The 13514-nt window shown below is 47.9% G+C and overlaps 1 protein-coding gene across 1 annotated transcript in view; it reads right to left on the bottom strand.

The window, feature by feature from the left end:
* Positions 1-12890, bottom strand: part of LOC130129786 (rho guanine nucleotide exchange factor 4-like) — a 75158-nt gene extending 62268 nt beyond the window's left edge. The window contains exon 1 of the mRNA XM_056299432.1: positions 12629-12890. Within this exon, the coding sequence (XP_056155407.1) occupies positions 12629-12890 (262 nt within the window). The remainder of the gene's footprint in view (positions 1-12628) is intronic.
* Between the last annotated feature and the right edge of the window lie 624 nt (positions 12891-13514).

Below are 13514 nucleotides of genomic sequence, written 5' to 3'. Positions count from 1 at the left end.
TTTTAAAGGTAACTAGATCTCTCTGCAGCCTGGCATGACTGCCTGGAAAGACATTTTGAAGAAAACCCATTTCACACTCAGTGACTATTCCAGGTTTTGCATGGCTAAGAAAAACTATCAACATAATCAGAATCAGAAATATTGTACTAACCCCCGAGGGCAAATTGGGTCAAGTTGCAGTTGTTCACAGTCTACAAGAGAAAATATGACTATGACATAAATAATAAGAAAAATAAGAAACATCTAAAAATATGTGCATTATAATACAATACATAACAACTATATATATAAAAATAAGAAATATGTAAAAATATGTGCAGAACATGAATGCAGTACTAATGCAGCATAAATATACACCAGAGTATTGCACAGTTGAAATATCTGTCAGAGTACTGATGTCAGTGTGTTCTGGTCATATTTGGGGGTTTTAATTGCTCAGAGCCATTCTTTGCACAATTCAACATCTGTTGTAGCTTATGCTTACTCTCTCCTCTTTCTGTAGCTGTGACATCCAGGCATGACACAACGAGAAGGCATGTTTGTTGTCAACAAATCTAATCCCACTCCATTTTTCGACCAGGAAAACTTAGGTTTCTTGGTCAATATAGCGCGTGCTGAGGAATTTATTGTTTCAACTGACTACATCTGTGCTCAACACTGATTGGACAGCCACATGAAAACCAGCGAAATGTCCCTTTAATGTTGGACGACAGGAGTGAACGATGGGCTACCGTGTCACCAATGTCATCTAAAACATTGAAATCTACTGATTTAGCACATGCTTTCATCCTAAGTAAATTGCAAGAGTCAGCAATTAGCAGATAAATTTGAATGTTACCTTCAGGCACAAGAGATTGCTACATAGTAATCATATCATAGTAGTACTATATGAAGAAGTGGTAGTAGTAAATTTGCTACTTAGTAATCATATCACAGTAGTACTATATGAAGTAGTAACACATTTGCTACACAGTGACATCATAGCAGTACGATGTGAAGTAGCGGTAGTACATTTGCTACGTAATAATTTTCGTGACTTCCTTTTCTATTATTAGTCACTATACGCCGCAAAGGTTCCAACATGCAGGTCCTCCTGTTCGTTGATCTTCATGGTCTTTTTGTAGTGGCTTGTTCCCAACAAACAAAAACTCAAGCACATTCATAAATAAAATAGGCCTTTACAAACAAACAAAGTTAAATCAAAACAGGCAAAATATTCTTGTATCTAAACACTGCTTTCTTTACATTTGTTTCTTCTATATGCTACTAGTTTCTTTGTTGCGGTTGAGAACTATTGCTCGACGGTGTCTTCCAGCTATCACCTAACCAGGCATGCTGACATGAATGCTGTCAGGCTTGTTCAGGCTAAGAGGAGAAGTGATGGAGGATATTTATTATTATTTAAGCAATGTATTTCATGTGACAATTATCAACTGAACATGAACACAGATGACCTCTGTTGTGGGCTACTCTGCACTGCGGGGAAGTTAAGTTGGATGTTTAACATATTCACTCCAGATCCAGGGGCTCCTTCTCACTGTTTCACCCAGTGTTGGCAGTAAGAGGACAGTTAGCTCACCTCTGAGTGCTCGCTCTTAACCACAGGGGAAGCCTCTGGATCCGGAGTGGATGTCTGTTGAATATCTAACTTCACCGCAGTCTACTCTGTTTGACTGCTTGGGTCGGCTGATTGTCGTGATTGGTGGCATTCTACACACGCGTGTTGCCAACAGTGCAGCTGCAAACTACGTAACGACAAACTTCCGTCTCTCCATCACTTTTATAATTGTCATTTATTGGCCGTTATAAACACCAATACCAATTTATCTGCAATTAGCTCATATCGGCCGATAATATTGGCTGATATGAGCTTATTTTTTATGGCGTAGAAAAAAGTTGAAGTCCATTCAAGACACTGTGCATCACGTAGATTCTACACAATGCATAGTGTCACCCAACTTAATGGACGACAGACTGACCCTTGCCATGTGTGAGTTAGTTATGTTATAGAGTCTTTCAATATTTCTAGAAGATATACTTTAATAGGTTGATATAGCCTTCTAAAGAAAATACAGTTGTACCGACAGGGATACAGTAGTGCGCAGAAGCCGTTGCCATGGTTACCACGCGCGGACCACCTGGTGTTTACTAGCGGAGAGCGCATGTCTGTCTGTCTGTTCACATAACGAGCACATTGAGACCCTGCGGATCCAAGTGGGTACGCAGGCGGAGTGTCGCTTACAATCTGAAAAGACCAGGATACGTTCAGCTGTTCATCTCTGTTGCTGTCGCAGTGTTCTGGCATGAGAATTGTTTGGGAAATGAAAGAGCGTGACGCTGAAGGTGAAAGCACGTGTCACATGACAGAAGCATGAAAGCTGGCAACCCTGGTAGTATCATATGAAGTGGAAGTAATACACAGTAATCATCACTGCTAAGAGTACATGCCATTTGGGTGTCTGTGGGTGGGAAGCCGGATGTGGGTATGTGTCCTGGTCGCTGCACTAGCGCCTCCTCTGGTCAGTCGGGGCACCTGTTCAGGAGGAGGGGGAACTGGGGGGGGGGGTAGCGTGATCCTCCCACGCACTACGTCCCCCTGGCAAAACTCCTAACTGTCAGGTGAAAAGAAGCGGCTGGCGACTCCACATGTACAGGAGGAGGCATGTGGTAGTGTGCAGCCCTCCCTGGATCAGCAGAGGGGGTGGAGCAGCGACCGGGACGGCTCGGAAGAGTGGGGTGATTGGCCAAGTACAACTGGGGGGGGGGGCGTATATGCCATATTGAGCACATTTTGGAAGTCTGTCTTCGATCATCAAGAGGCATATGTCATTGACACATGTCAGCGACCAGGCAAATTACACAGTTAAGTGCAAATAGAAAAGGACTCAGTTGTAGGCACTGATGATAACGGTGTTCAGGTAAGTAAATGTAAGATAGTAGCAGCCAGCACCAAATGATATTTATAGCCACTAGAGACCACTTTAAGGTTTAAGGTAGACCTGGAAGAGGTAAGTTTTTTGCCTTTTCTTGAAGGAAGTAAGCGAGTCGGTAGCTCTGACGGAGGCCGGGTGTGGCTTCCGTATACAAAGAGACAATTTAAGAGGCAAAATACAGCAGAAGATATAGGCACGAGCCACGCTGTATTTTTACCCCATCCCTGCAACCTCCATCCCTCTAACGCCAACCAGAACCTGTCAATCAAATGACAGTGTGAGCACGGAGTGCAGGCACCACTGTGTACAGCTCACACACACACACACACACACACACACACACACACACACACACACTTCCTACCTAACAGGACTGATGGTCTAACCCCATGTCACACCTTTTCACACTGCTCTGCCCATCTCAGCGGAGAGGGAGGGAGGGAGGGAGAGAGAGAGAGAGAGAGAGAGAGAGAGAGAGAGAGAGAGAGAGAGAGAGAGAGAGAGAGAGAGAGAGAGAGAGAGAGAGAGAGAGAGAGAGAGAGAGAGAGAGAGGGAGAGAGGGAGAGAGAGAGAGAGAGAGAGAGAGAGAGAGAGAGAGAGAGAGAGAGAGAGTTTCAGCCTCAGCTGCCTTGCTGTGCCATTAGAAGAAATCTATTTGAGGAGAAAGCATCCTCACTACACAGTTGCCAGTGACAGAGCAAAGACAAGGAGCCATTCTTTTCTTCCTCCTCTCCTTTTTTCTCCCAAAGACAAAGAAAAACAGTTTTAGCGTTCTACATTCTTGGGCTGCTGCCAAGCCGGCCGCGGGGTTGTACTTGATTTCACATTGTCTGTGAAATTTGGTGTCTAATGCCGGCGGGCTGGATATTGGATTTACGGCGGCTACAGTGTGTGGCTCTGTGAAATCAACACCGGGTAGAAGCAAATGTATTCATTTATTTACACATTTATTTACTGAAAACTATTCTCCTGGTTCCTTCAGCTGCTCTCCTCTCTGTGTCCGCTGGACTTGTGCTGGCATGGGTATCAGATAAATCTATTTTTTTGACGATGGCGGTGATTAGTCAGCTTGTGGAAACTATTTTTGACTCCAGCTGTTTATGTCTTGGGTGTTTACATGAAGCTACAGTTTGATAAATTTGTAAGCTCTCTTCATCCTACTGATCTGATGCCTTGTGAGCACATAATCCAACCATCTGAGACCAAAACCTGAAAGCAGGACCCAAATCGGACATCAGATTTTACTTTTCACTTCTACAAACCTTGAACACGGCACGATAAGACATTCAGCAACATGTTTTTGGTTTGTAAATTACTAACATTGTGGTTTGTATAAGCTTATCCATAACACTAGACAACATATTTTTTTTCAAACGTTTTGCTTCCTGAAAAAAAAACGAGAGATTACGATAGACGATACCAAGCTGAACACAAAAATAATATCAGATTTGCTGTATCACGCAGGGATGTGGAGAAATGTTAAAGTAACTTGTATTGAATTTAACGTGTTTAGTTGCATAACGACGCGTTAACAACACGTTGTGTTGGTTCAACTGAGCCTAAAATGTTTTGCAGCTGGTTTTCGTTTGTACTCGGCATCTGGTGCCTCTCCTGTCAGTGTCCAACAACAATAGTCGGCCAGCACTGATGGATTCCAGTTGCCCTGATGCCTCTTTTCCATGGTTGCAGTGTCCTGGTGAAACCTCTCACCATGTCCGTCACTGACTGGACCAAGACCAGCAGGGAAGACGTCCAAGGCAGAAAATGAATTTTCAATGACATGTTGCACTTGGTGGTTTTGTCGGCAGCACGGTGGCGCAGTGGTTAGCATGGTCGCCTCACAGCAAGAAGGTCCTGGGTTCGAGCCCCGGGGTAGTCCAACCTTGGGGGTCGTCTTGGGATGTCCTCTGTGTGGAGTTTGCATGTTCTCCCCGTGTCTGCGTGGGTTTCCTCCGGGGGCTCCGGTTTCCTCCCACAGTCCAAAGACATGTAGGTCAGGTGAAACAGCCATACTAAATTGTCCCGAGGTGTGAATGTGTGTGTGTGTGGACCCTGTGTGAAGGTCTGGCGGCCTGTCCAGGGTGTCTCCCTGCCTGCCGCCCAATGACTGCTGGGATAGGCTCCAGCATCCCCGTGACCCTGAGAGCAGGATGAGCGGTTTGGATAATGGCTGGATGTTGCACTTCATGGTTTTGAGTGCTTTAAGCATGTTGTCAAGCAGCTACTTGTTGTTTGGTGCTCTGTAGTTACCAGTGTTCTCCACAGTCTCAAGAACTGTGAGTGAGTCGTCTAGTCCCCATTAATATTCATGAGCTGAACTTTGAGTGACAAGTACAAGCAAGGGTTGGTGGTAAGAGTGGGCGGGGTTTCATAATTTGACCTGGCTGTATGTAAATGAGTGTCTAAATGGGTGTCACAAGTATCGGAAGAAGATCGGCTAAGAGAAGATGAACGAGGGGAACGCTTAAAAACAGAACCAGAAAAACTTCTCTATATTTCATACTTTTTTTTTCAGTAGAAATATACATGACGGCTAAAGCGACATGTGATGTTATAAAATACTAGTGTTTCCTGGGCGTCTGGGTGGCGTGGCGGTCTATTCCGTCGCCTACCAACACAGGGATCGACAGTTCGAATCCCTGTGTTACCTCCGGCTTGGTCGGGCATCCCTACAGTCTGTCGGTGGGAAGCCGGATGTGGGCATGTGTCCTGGTTGCTGCGCTAGCACCTCCTCTGGTTGGTCAGGGCACCTGTTCGGGGGGAGGGGGAACTGGGGGGAATAGCGCCATCCTCCCACGCGCTACGCCTCCCTGGTGAAACTCCTCACTGTCAGGTGAAAAGAAGCACATGTATTGGAGGAGGCATGTGGTAGTCTGCGGCCCTCCACGGATCGACAGAGGGGGTGGAGCGGCGACCAGGACGGCTCGTAAAATATACTGGGTAATTGGCCAAATAAAATTGGGGAGAAAAAAGGGGGGAAATTTAAAAAAAAAGAACAAATGAAAGATTTTACTTTGAAATGCTAATTATTTCAGTGTTTGTAAAACAGAACAGCTCGGCGTATAGCAGCAAGGTGTGCTGGGGACATCTGAACTAACCAGGGAAATGACATAATGAGATTTGCTCTCGAAACAGGTCTATATCAGTTATTTAGATGCTGAAGGTGCTGATATAACGTATTGACTTCAACAGACAATTACAGGGTAATGGCTAACAATTAACCTGTAATAGAAAGATGCCATAAATATGCAGAAAAATGATGAAATACCAATGACTATATTCCACGAGGCATATGGGCAACACGAAGCACAGATGTGAAAACATCAAATGCAATTGTACATATTTCATTGCCCCGACAACGAGGGAAATAAGAGAAGAACCGAGACAGAAACTGGGACAATATAATTAATCATAAATGATGGACGGCCCTCATTTCTGAATAACAGTAAAATCCCAACATTGCAATGACCCGCTCACGACAAATAATTCATAATTTTCAAAAATAAAAATAAAACCGTCAGGTATCACTGTCCGGATTTATTGTTTAATGAATCAGAACTGAGGACGAATGCAGGAGATTACTGAATCATGGCACAGTCATCAACCACACCATCCACCTCCCCCCCCTTTTGTCTCAGCATGATGTCATTCTCCTCACAAAGCCCACTAGAACGTTACATCTGTTTTATGGTGCACAGAGGGCATCTCTGACATGACCTAATGGGCTGTGTGGAGACAACAGTCCCATTAGCCGGGTTAATTGCTCCCAGTTCATTGCAACGGCATTCGATTTTGACACACGGGGCCCTCCATCGGGAAGACTTCATCTGTGGATCACATCACAATCTCCATTTGGTCGCCTCACAGACCAATCAGGAGGGGCATCCTGATGGTGTGGCAGTCTATTCCGTTGCCTACCGACACACGGATCGCCAGTTCAAATCCCCGTGTTACCTCCGGCTTGGCCGCACGTCCCTACAGACACAATTGGCCGTGTCTGCGGGTGGGAAGCCGTTACGTGGGTATGTGTCCTGGTCGCTGCACTTGCGCCTCCTCTGGTCGGTCGGGGCGCCTGTTCGGGGGGGGAGGAGGAACTAGGGGGGAATAGCATGATCCTCCCACGTGCTATGTCCCCCTGGTGAAACTCCTTACTGTCAGGTGAAAAGAAGTGGCTGGCGACCCCACATGTATGGGAGGAGGCATGTGGTAGTCTGCAGCCCTCCCTGGATCGGCAGAGGGGGTGGAGCAGCGACCGTGATGGTTCGGAAGAGTGGGGTAATTGGTCAAGTACAACTGAGAAGAAAAGGGGGAAACCCCCCCCCCCCAAAAAAGACCAATCGGGGAAAAAACAATAACAAAAAAAAAACTCTGTCCCCTATGACCTACCAAAAGAAAACTTATATAAGCCAGTTCATCCAAGCGCTATGGATCATGGGTAGTATCCACTGTGTTTCTGTGTCAAACCCATTACAGCTGTGGACACTGTAATGACATGCAACACAGTGGTCAATAGAGAAGGCTGCATAGCTGCAGGCCCTGTGGTTGTCTGGACAGACACAGAGCGGAGGGAGACAGATAACAGCATCTGCCTCACATGATGAGTCCTCATTAGCTCCTGGCACACGTATGTCAGTCAAAACGCTGAGATATCGCAGCACGGCCATCGCACCAAACACTTAGGGAAAAACAAGCACTAAAAACAACAACAACAACAACAACCATGCTAATTTGTGCGAGCAAAACCGCTTACTACAGCGGATGACTAAGATATTCATATTTGCAGCGGTTATTTCAGAAAGTATTTCTGTGAAATTATAAGTAGAATATAAAACAGCTTAACTTCATTCAGTACTAATGAAGTTCACATCTTGAAACTCCCCAGATGCACGGTAAATATCCACATTTTACTGCGTGTAATTCATTTCCTACTACACAGATCCAACATCCGTCCAAAGCACAAAAAAAAAAACCCCAGAAAGAAAGAAAAGAAAGAAAAATGACATCGGTCCAGGTACGGCATTTTAAATGCATTAGAAAACGTTGAAGTTAACAAGTGCATTCTACTGAGGCAGAAGAGGGTCATGGCAGTTCTCATGTACTTGGATAGAACTCCTGCAGACTCAGACATGTAATGAAGGTGGAGGACAAGGGCACAGCAGAACGGACAGGCCCCTGGGCTGAAAGACCCATTTCCCAGAGTGCCTATGCCTCCCCTTTTCTTTTTTGGATGGATGCTTTCAGACATCTCATCCCTCCTCCCCCGCTTGCTTCCATCTCCACTGATGACGTCGGTTGGTAGTGTGTGTGTGTGTGTGTGTGTGTGAGTGTGATTTGAGGTTGCAGAGTGCACAGTGTGTATCGAGGAGGTTGGCACAGTGCACTGCATGTTTGCCAACTGGCCTTGCTTACTTTACTTTTCAGGCTCGCATACACAGAGGCAGGCTAGCATCGACACAAGAAGGAGTACGCCTCTTCACAAACACACACACACACACACACACACACACACATTATACACATGCATGCACACACACACAATACACACACACATGCACACATACACACATATATATATACACACACACACACACACATGCATGCACACACACATAATACTCACATATACATACATACATACACACACACACACACATGTACACACACCAACATTCTTGTTAAGCATCGGATCTGTGCAGCAGCGTTGTGACAGACTTCGTTGCTGTTGCTCAGACTGCCAGAGGAGGAATGAGCAGGAGCGGGCCTGGACTGAAGTAGGAGAGCAACATGGTGGTCTAGTGGGCCTGGACTGAAGGAGGAGAGCGACATGGTGGTCTAGCGGGCCTGGACGGAAGGAGGAGAGTGACATGGTGGTCTAGCGGGCCTGGACTGAAGGAGGAGAGTGACATGGTGGTCTAGCGGTCCTGGACTGAAGGAGGAGAGTGACATGGTGGTCTAGCGGTCCTGGACTGAAGGAGGATGGCGACATGTTGGTCTAGCGGTCTTGGACTGAAGGAGGAGAGTGACATGGTAGTCTAGCGGGCCTGGACTGAAGAAGGAGAGTGACGTGGTGGTCTAGCGGGCCTGGACTGAAGGAGGAGAGTGACATGGTGGTCTAGTGGGCCTGGACTGAAGGAGGAGAGTGACATGGTGGTCTAGAGGAGCACACACAGGCATGGGGTCGCCGTGATGCTAAACAAACTGGATTAAATCCCAACTTGGCTAAAAGAGAGCAAGTCAAGGTTCAACGCAGGACTTGACTGACGTCGACACAAGTGAAAACATACAAGATGCCTTGAAACAACAACGAAGGAAAGCACACAGATCCCACATTAGGACATACGATGCAGCTAAAAAAGACATAATTCAATCTGTCATCCAAGAGAAAGTCAGCAATCAGTCATGCAAAAGGCTCAAGGTGTTTACAGCATTTTGTTTGGCATTATCACAAAAAGGATGGAGACACAATAAATACTTGCGAAGCAACATTCCAATCTTTACCAATATTAGCTTTCCATTTTTACTACCACTACTACTACTACTACTACTACCACTACTACTACTACTACTACTACTACTACTACTACTACTACTACCACTTTCGGCTGCTCCCGTTAGGGGGCACCACAGCAGGTCATCCATTTCCATCTCCTCCCGTCCTCTGCATCTTCCTCTGTCACACCAGCCACCTGCATGTCCTCCCTCACCACATCCATAAACCTCCTCTCTGGCCTTCCTCTTCTCCTCTTCCCTGGCAGCTCCGTATTCAGCATCCTTCTCCCAGTATACCCAGCATCTCTCCTCCACACATGTCCAAACCATCTCAATCTTGCCTCTCTTGCTTTGTCTCCATTTTTCCATTCCATTTTTTCACTTCGGTCTTATTTTTCCAGCGTTTGTCTTCGTGGCTGTCAGTTATGATGTCATTCTACCCACCGGCTTCATTTTGGAAACTCTGAACCCATGAATGTGTGTGTGTGTGTGTGTGTGTGTTTATCTGTACTCATAAGGACCAAATGTCCTTATAAAAAGAGTAAATCAGAAATCACCTACCTAGTGGGGACATTTTTTTTGTGGGGGCGCGGGATGTTCATCCCTTTTTCTCCCCAACTGCACTTGTGACCAATTACCCCACTCTTCCGAGCGGTCCTGGTCGCTGCTCCACCCCCTCTGCTGATCCGGGGAGGGCTGCAGACTACCACATGCCTCCTCCCATACATGTGGAGTCGCCAGCCGCTTCTTTTCACCTGACAGTGAGGAGTTTCACCAGGGGGACGTAGCACGTGGGAGGATCACGCTATTCCCCCCCAGTTCCCCCTCCTCCCCCGAACAGGTGCCCCGACCGACCAGAGGAGGCGCTAGTGCAGCGACCAGGACACACACCCACATCCGGCTTCCCACCCGCGCACACGGCCAATTGTGTCTGTAGGGACGCCCGACCAAGCCGGAGGTAACATGGGGATTTGAACTGCCGACCCCCGTGTTGGTAGCCAATGGAATAGATCGCCACGCCACTTCTTTTTTTTGTTTTATCCCCACAAGGAAAAGAGATATTCTGGGCCAGGGTTTAGGTTTGAAGGTTACGTTTAGACTTGGGTCTAGTATTGAAGTTAGGCATTGGACTTGGGCTCAGGTTTAAGGTTAGGTTTAAATTTGGATTGTCTGAATTTTTGTTTATGGGGGGGGGGGGGTTAGGGTGTTCAGGAAAGGGTTGAAGTGAGGTATAACTTTAGCATTTGGTGCTAGGGAAGCAGGATTTTGACCAACAACTTATTTTGTCCCCACAAGGGATAGATAAACAAACGCGCGAGTGTGTGTGTGTGTGTTTGTGTGTTTCTATCACCGGAGGCTTTGGTTTTGCTGTCACCATGCCAACCGTAAATGGAGGGACTTTTCCTTTATCCAGCCCTCTCCAAAAAACCTCTCCGACCAAAATCAGATTAAACTTCTCCGCTAATCCCAAGGAGCGAACCTCGTCTCCTCCAACCTCCCTGCTGCTCTCTCTCTCTCTCCTCCCGCTCAAGGACGGAAGACGCTCAGCCCGGCGCTCTCGTCTGACCGACGGGACGCCCAAATGACTTCCTGGTTCGTCTCTGAGTCCCACCGAGGGGGCCAAAAGCAGACAGCGTTCTTTCTTTTACCATGGGAACCCGCGGTGACACAAACATCACTCAGCCTGGGGAACGTGGCGATGGCGAGGCAGCGGCTGTCAGACGCCTCACCAGCCATGAACGGTATCGCTGTTCATATTCCCAACGCTCGCTGAGATTAAGCTTTCTTAAGACTGCAACGGGAGAGAAAGAAAGACTGGGTGCATGTTTGTGTGTGTGTGTGTGAGTCAGTGCATCACAGCAAGGCAGACTATATGTGTGCTCTGTGTGTGTGTGTGTTTGTGATTGCACACTTGCATATGCTGAATTACTGCAAGACTTTGACTGTGCCTCCGTGCTGCATTGTATGGGAGTACAATAGCATGCCTGCATATATGCCTCCGCCTGCAAGGTACACACTTCCTCCTGTGCCACAGTCAGCTCTGGTGCTGACAATCCCACACAGCTACAGACAAAATGTGACTGGCAAACGCACAAACGCAAAGACGGTAACTTCGGGTGAAGCATAATGACACAACGCGGCACATGGCTGGATCTGGTGGTGTACTACAAGCATGTCCCATGCCGTGCATGTTGTTTACGCATGTTGTGCGCCGACTCTGAGCCTCGAGCTAACGGCCAGTTCCTCTCTCTTTCTCCCCTGTCCGCTCACTCCCGGCAAGCCAGAATGAGCACGCTCCGATGACGACAGCAGAATAATAACAGGTAGCACTGCTGTGCGGAAAACAACACACATATCAATTACACTATGCGAACACACACATCGATTCATTTGCATCAAAAAACAGGGCACAATTACACGAACACAAAACCTGCAGCAACATACAACGCCACCAGGCCTCCGGGTAATGATAAACAAGACGGTTAGACGGACACCTCAGCTGAGACCAGCACCCTGCGCTCTAGCGCAGACCTTTCACCAGCAGGGAAGCGGCACCGCGGCTATTTGGGAGAGAAAACACATTTTTGAGTCTCTTGTGAAGCAAATATGGATGCTGCCTGATACTCCATCGATCCATCTTGTTCCGCGAACCAGACTGCGTACACACACATGGCCCACACTGACACAACACTACGACTAGACACACCGGACGGTATCGTTTACTGCCGACCGGACGGATAAAGAGACTGACTGGAGTTCAGACGAACGCCATGAGCCAGTCGATGTGGTGCTGACAAACAACAGGCGACCGGAGAGTAAAACCCGCGGGCCCACCCGAACAAATAAACACAGCGTCTACAGCTTCGGTGAGTGTCAGCTGACGGATGGCACGACACAGACAAGCACGCACACAAACACACACGTATGAAAACACACACACTTCCTGACAAAATAACACACCGATTAGGTGTCAGTGTGCCAGGATGCAGGTGAGCACACATGCACACGTGTGCTGCAGCCATATGTCCACGAGTCAGAGCGAAGCTCAATACCCATATGTTGAATTTCTAATGGGGATTTTATTTACCCCGGTGAGTCACGTCATGCAGAGAGAACAAGAGCATATTAATGGCAGACTTATGAAGAGCACACACACACACACACACACACACACACACAAACTGTGTGTGTGTACATAATCTTACCTGTGGTGGAGTGCAGACTCTCTAAGCTCCAATAGCGGGACAGGACCCCCCTAAGAGTGCCACCCAGGCTGCTGCCCCCTCCTCCTCCAATACAGCCACCCCCACCAAGTCCTCCGTCCACCATCCCATCCATCCCAATGCCGGTGGGCGTCCCGCTGTCCGAGTCGGACCCCGGCGACAGCCCCGAGCTGCCGCTCCTGCTGCTGCCACAGCTCCCGCCTGGCAGGGGCACGCCCCCTTCCGCGCCCTGCTGGGTCCGCATCGGGCCACAGACAGCCCCCGCAGGAGGAAGTGGAGGTGGTCAGTAGCGGAGTTAGGCAGCGGTGGAACGGAGTGGAAGTGGGCAGTCGTTAAGGTTTTTTAAGAAGCGAGAGAAACGGAGAGAGAAAGCGAGGTGGACTCCTTGCCGATATCAGCCCCACTGTTCGCTGAGGTAAGCGTCAGCTGTCAACTTGCCGCTGCTGCCTCCTCCCCTCCAGTGAGTATGTGCATGCGTGAGAGAGAGAGCGAGAGAGAGAGAGAGAGAGAGAGAGAGAGAGAGAGAGAGAGAGAGAGCAATAGCAGAGCTCCTCGCCTCAGTCTGCCTCTCCGCTCAGCCTTTCCACTCTGACTCGTCTCTCATGCAGCGCCCTCTCTCTCTCTCTCTCTCCCTCCTTCTCTCCCTATCACATTTGCTCACTGACTTATTTCCACAAACTATTCTTTCTATCACTCTCTCTCTGGTTCTCTCTATCCCTCACCCTGTCTATCTATCCATCCCTCTCTCTCTCTCTTTCTGTCTCTCTCACACACAGCTCCAGGCTGACATCAGTGGGGGTCCTTTAGGGGGGTTCTCCTGCTCCACTGTGTCATTTACCCGGGAGCAACAGGGTGGACGGCTCACTAA

This window comes from Lampris incognitus, chromosome 19, assembly GCF_029633865.1.
Source record: "Lampris incognitus isolate fLamInc1 chromosome 19, fLamInc1.hap2, whole genome shotgun sequence".
Taxonomy (NCBI): Eukaryota; Metazoa; Chordata; class Actinopteri; order Lampriformes; family Lampridae; genus Lampris; species Lampris incognitus.
Note: the sequence above shows the minus strand (reverse complement) of the source record. Positions and strands in the feature narration are given on the sequence as shown.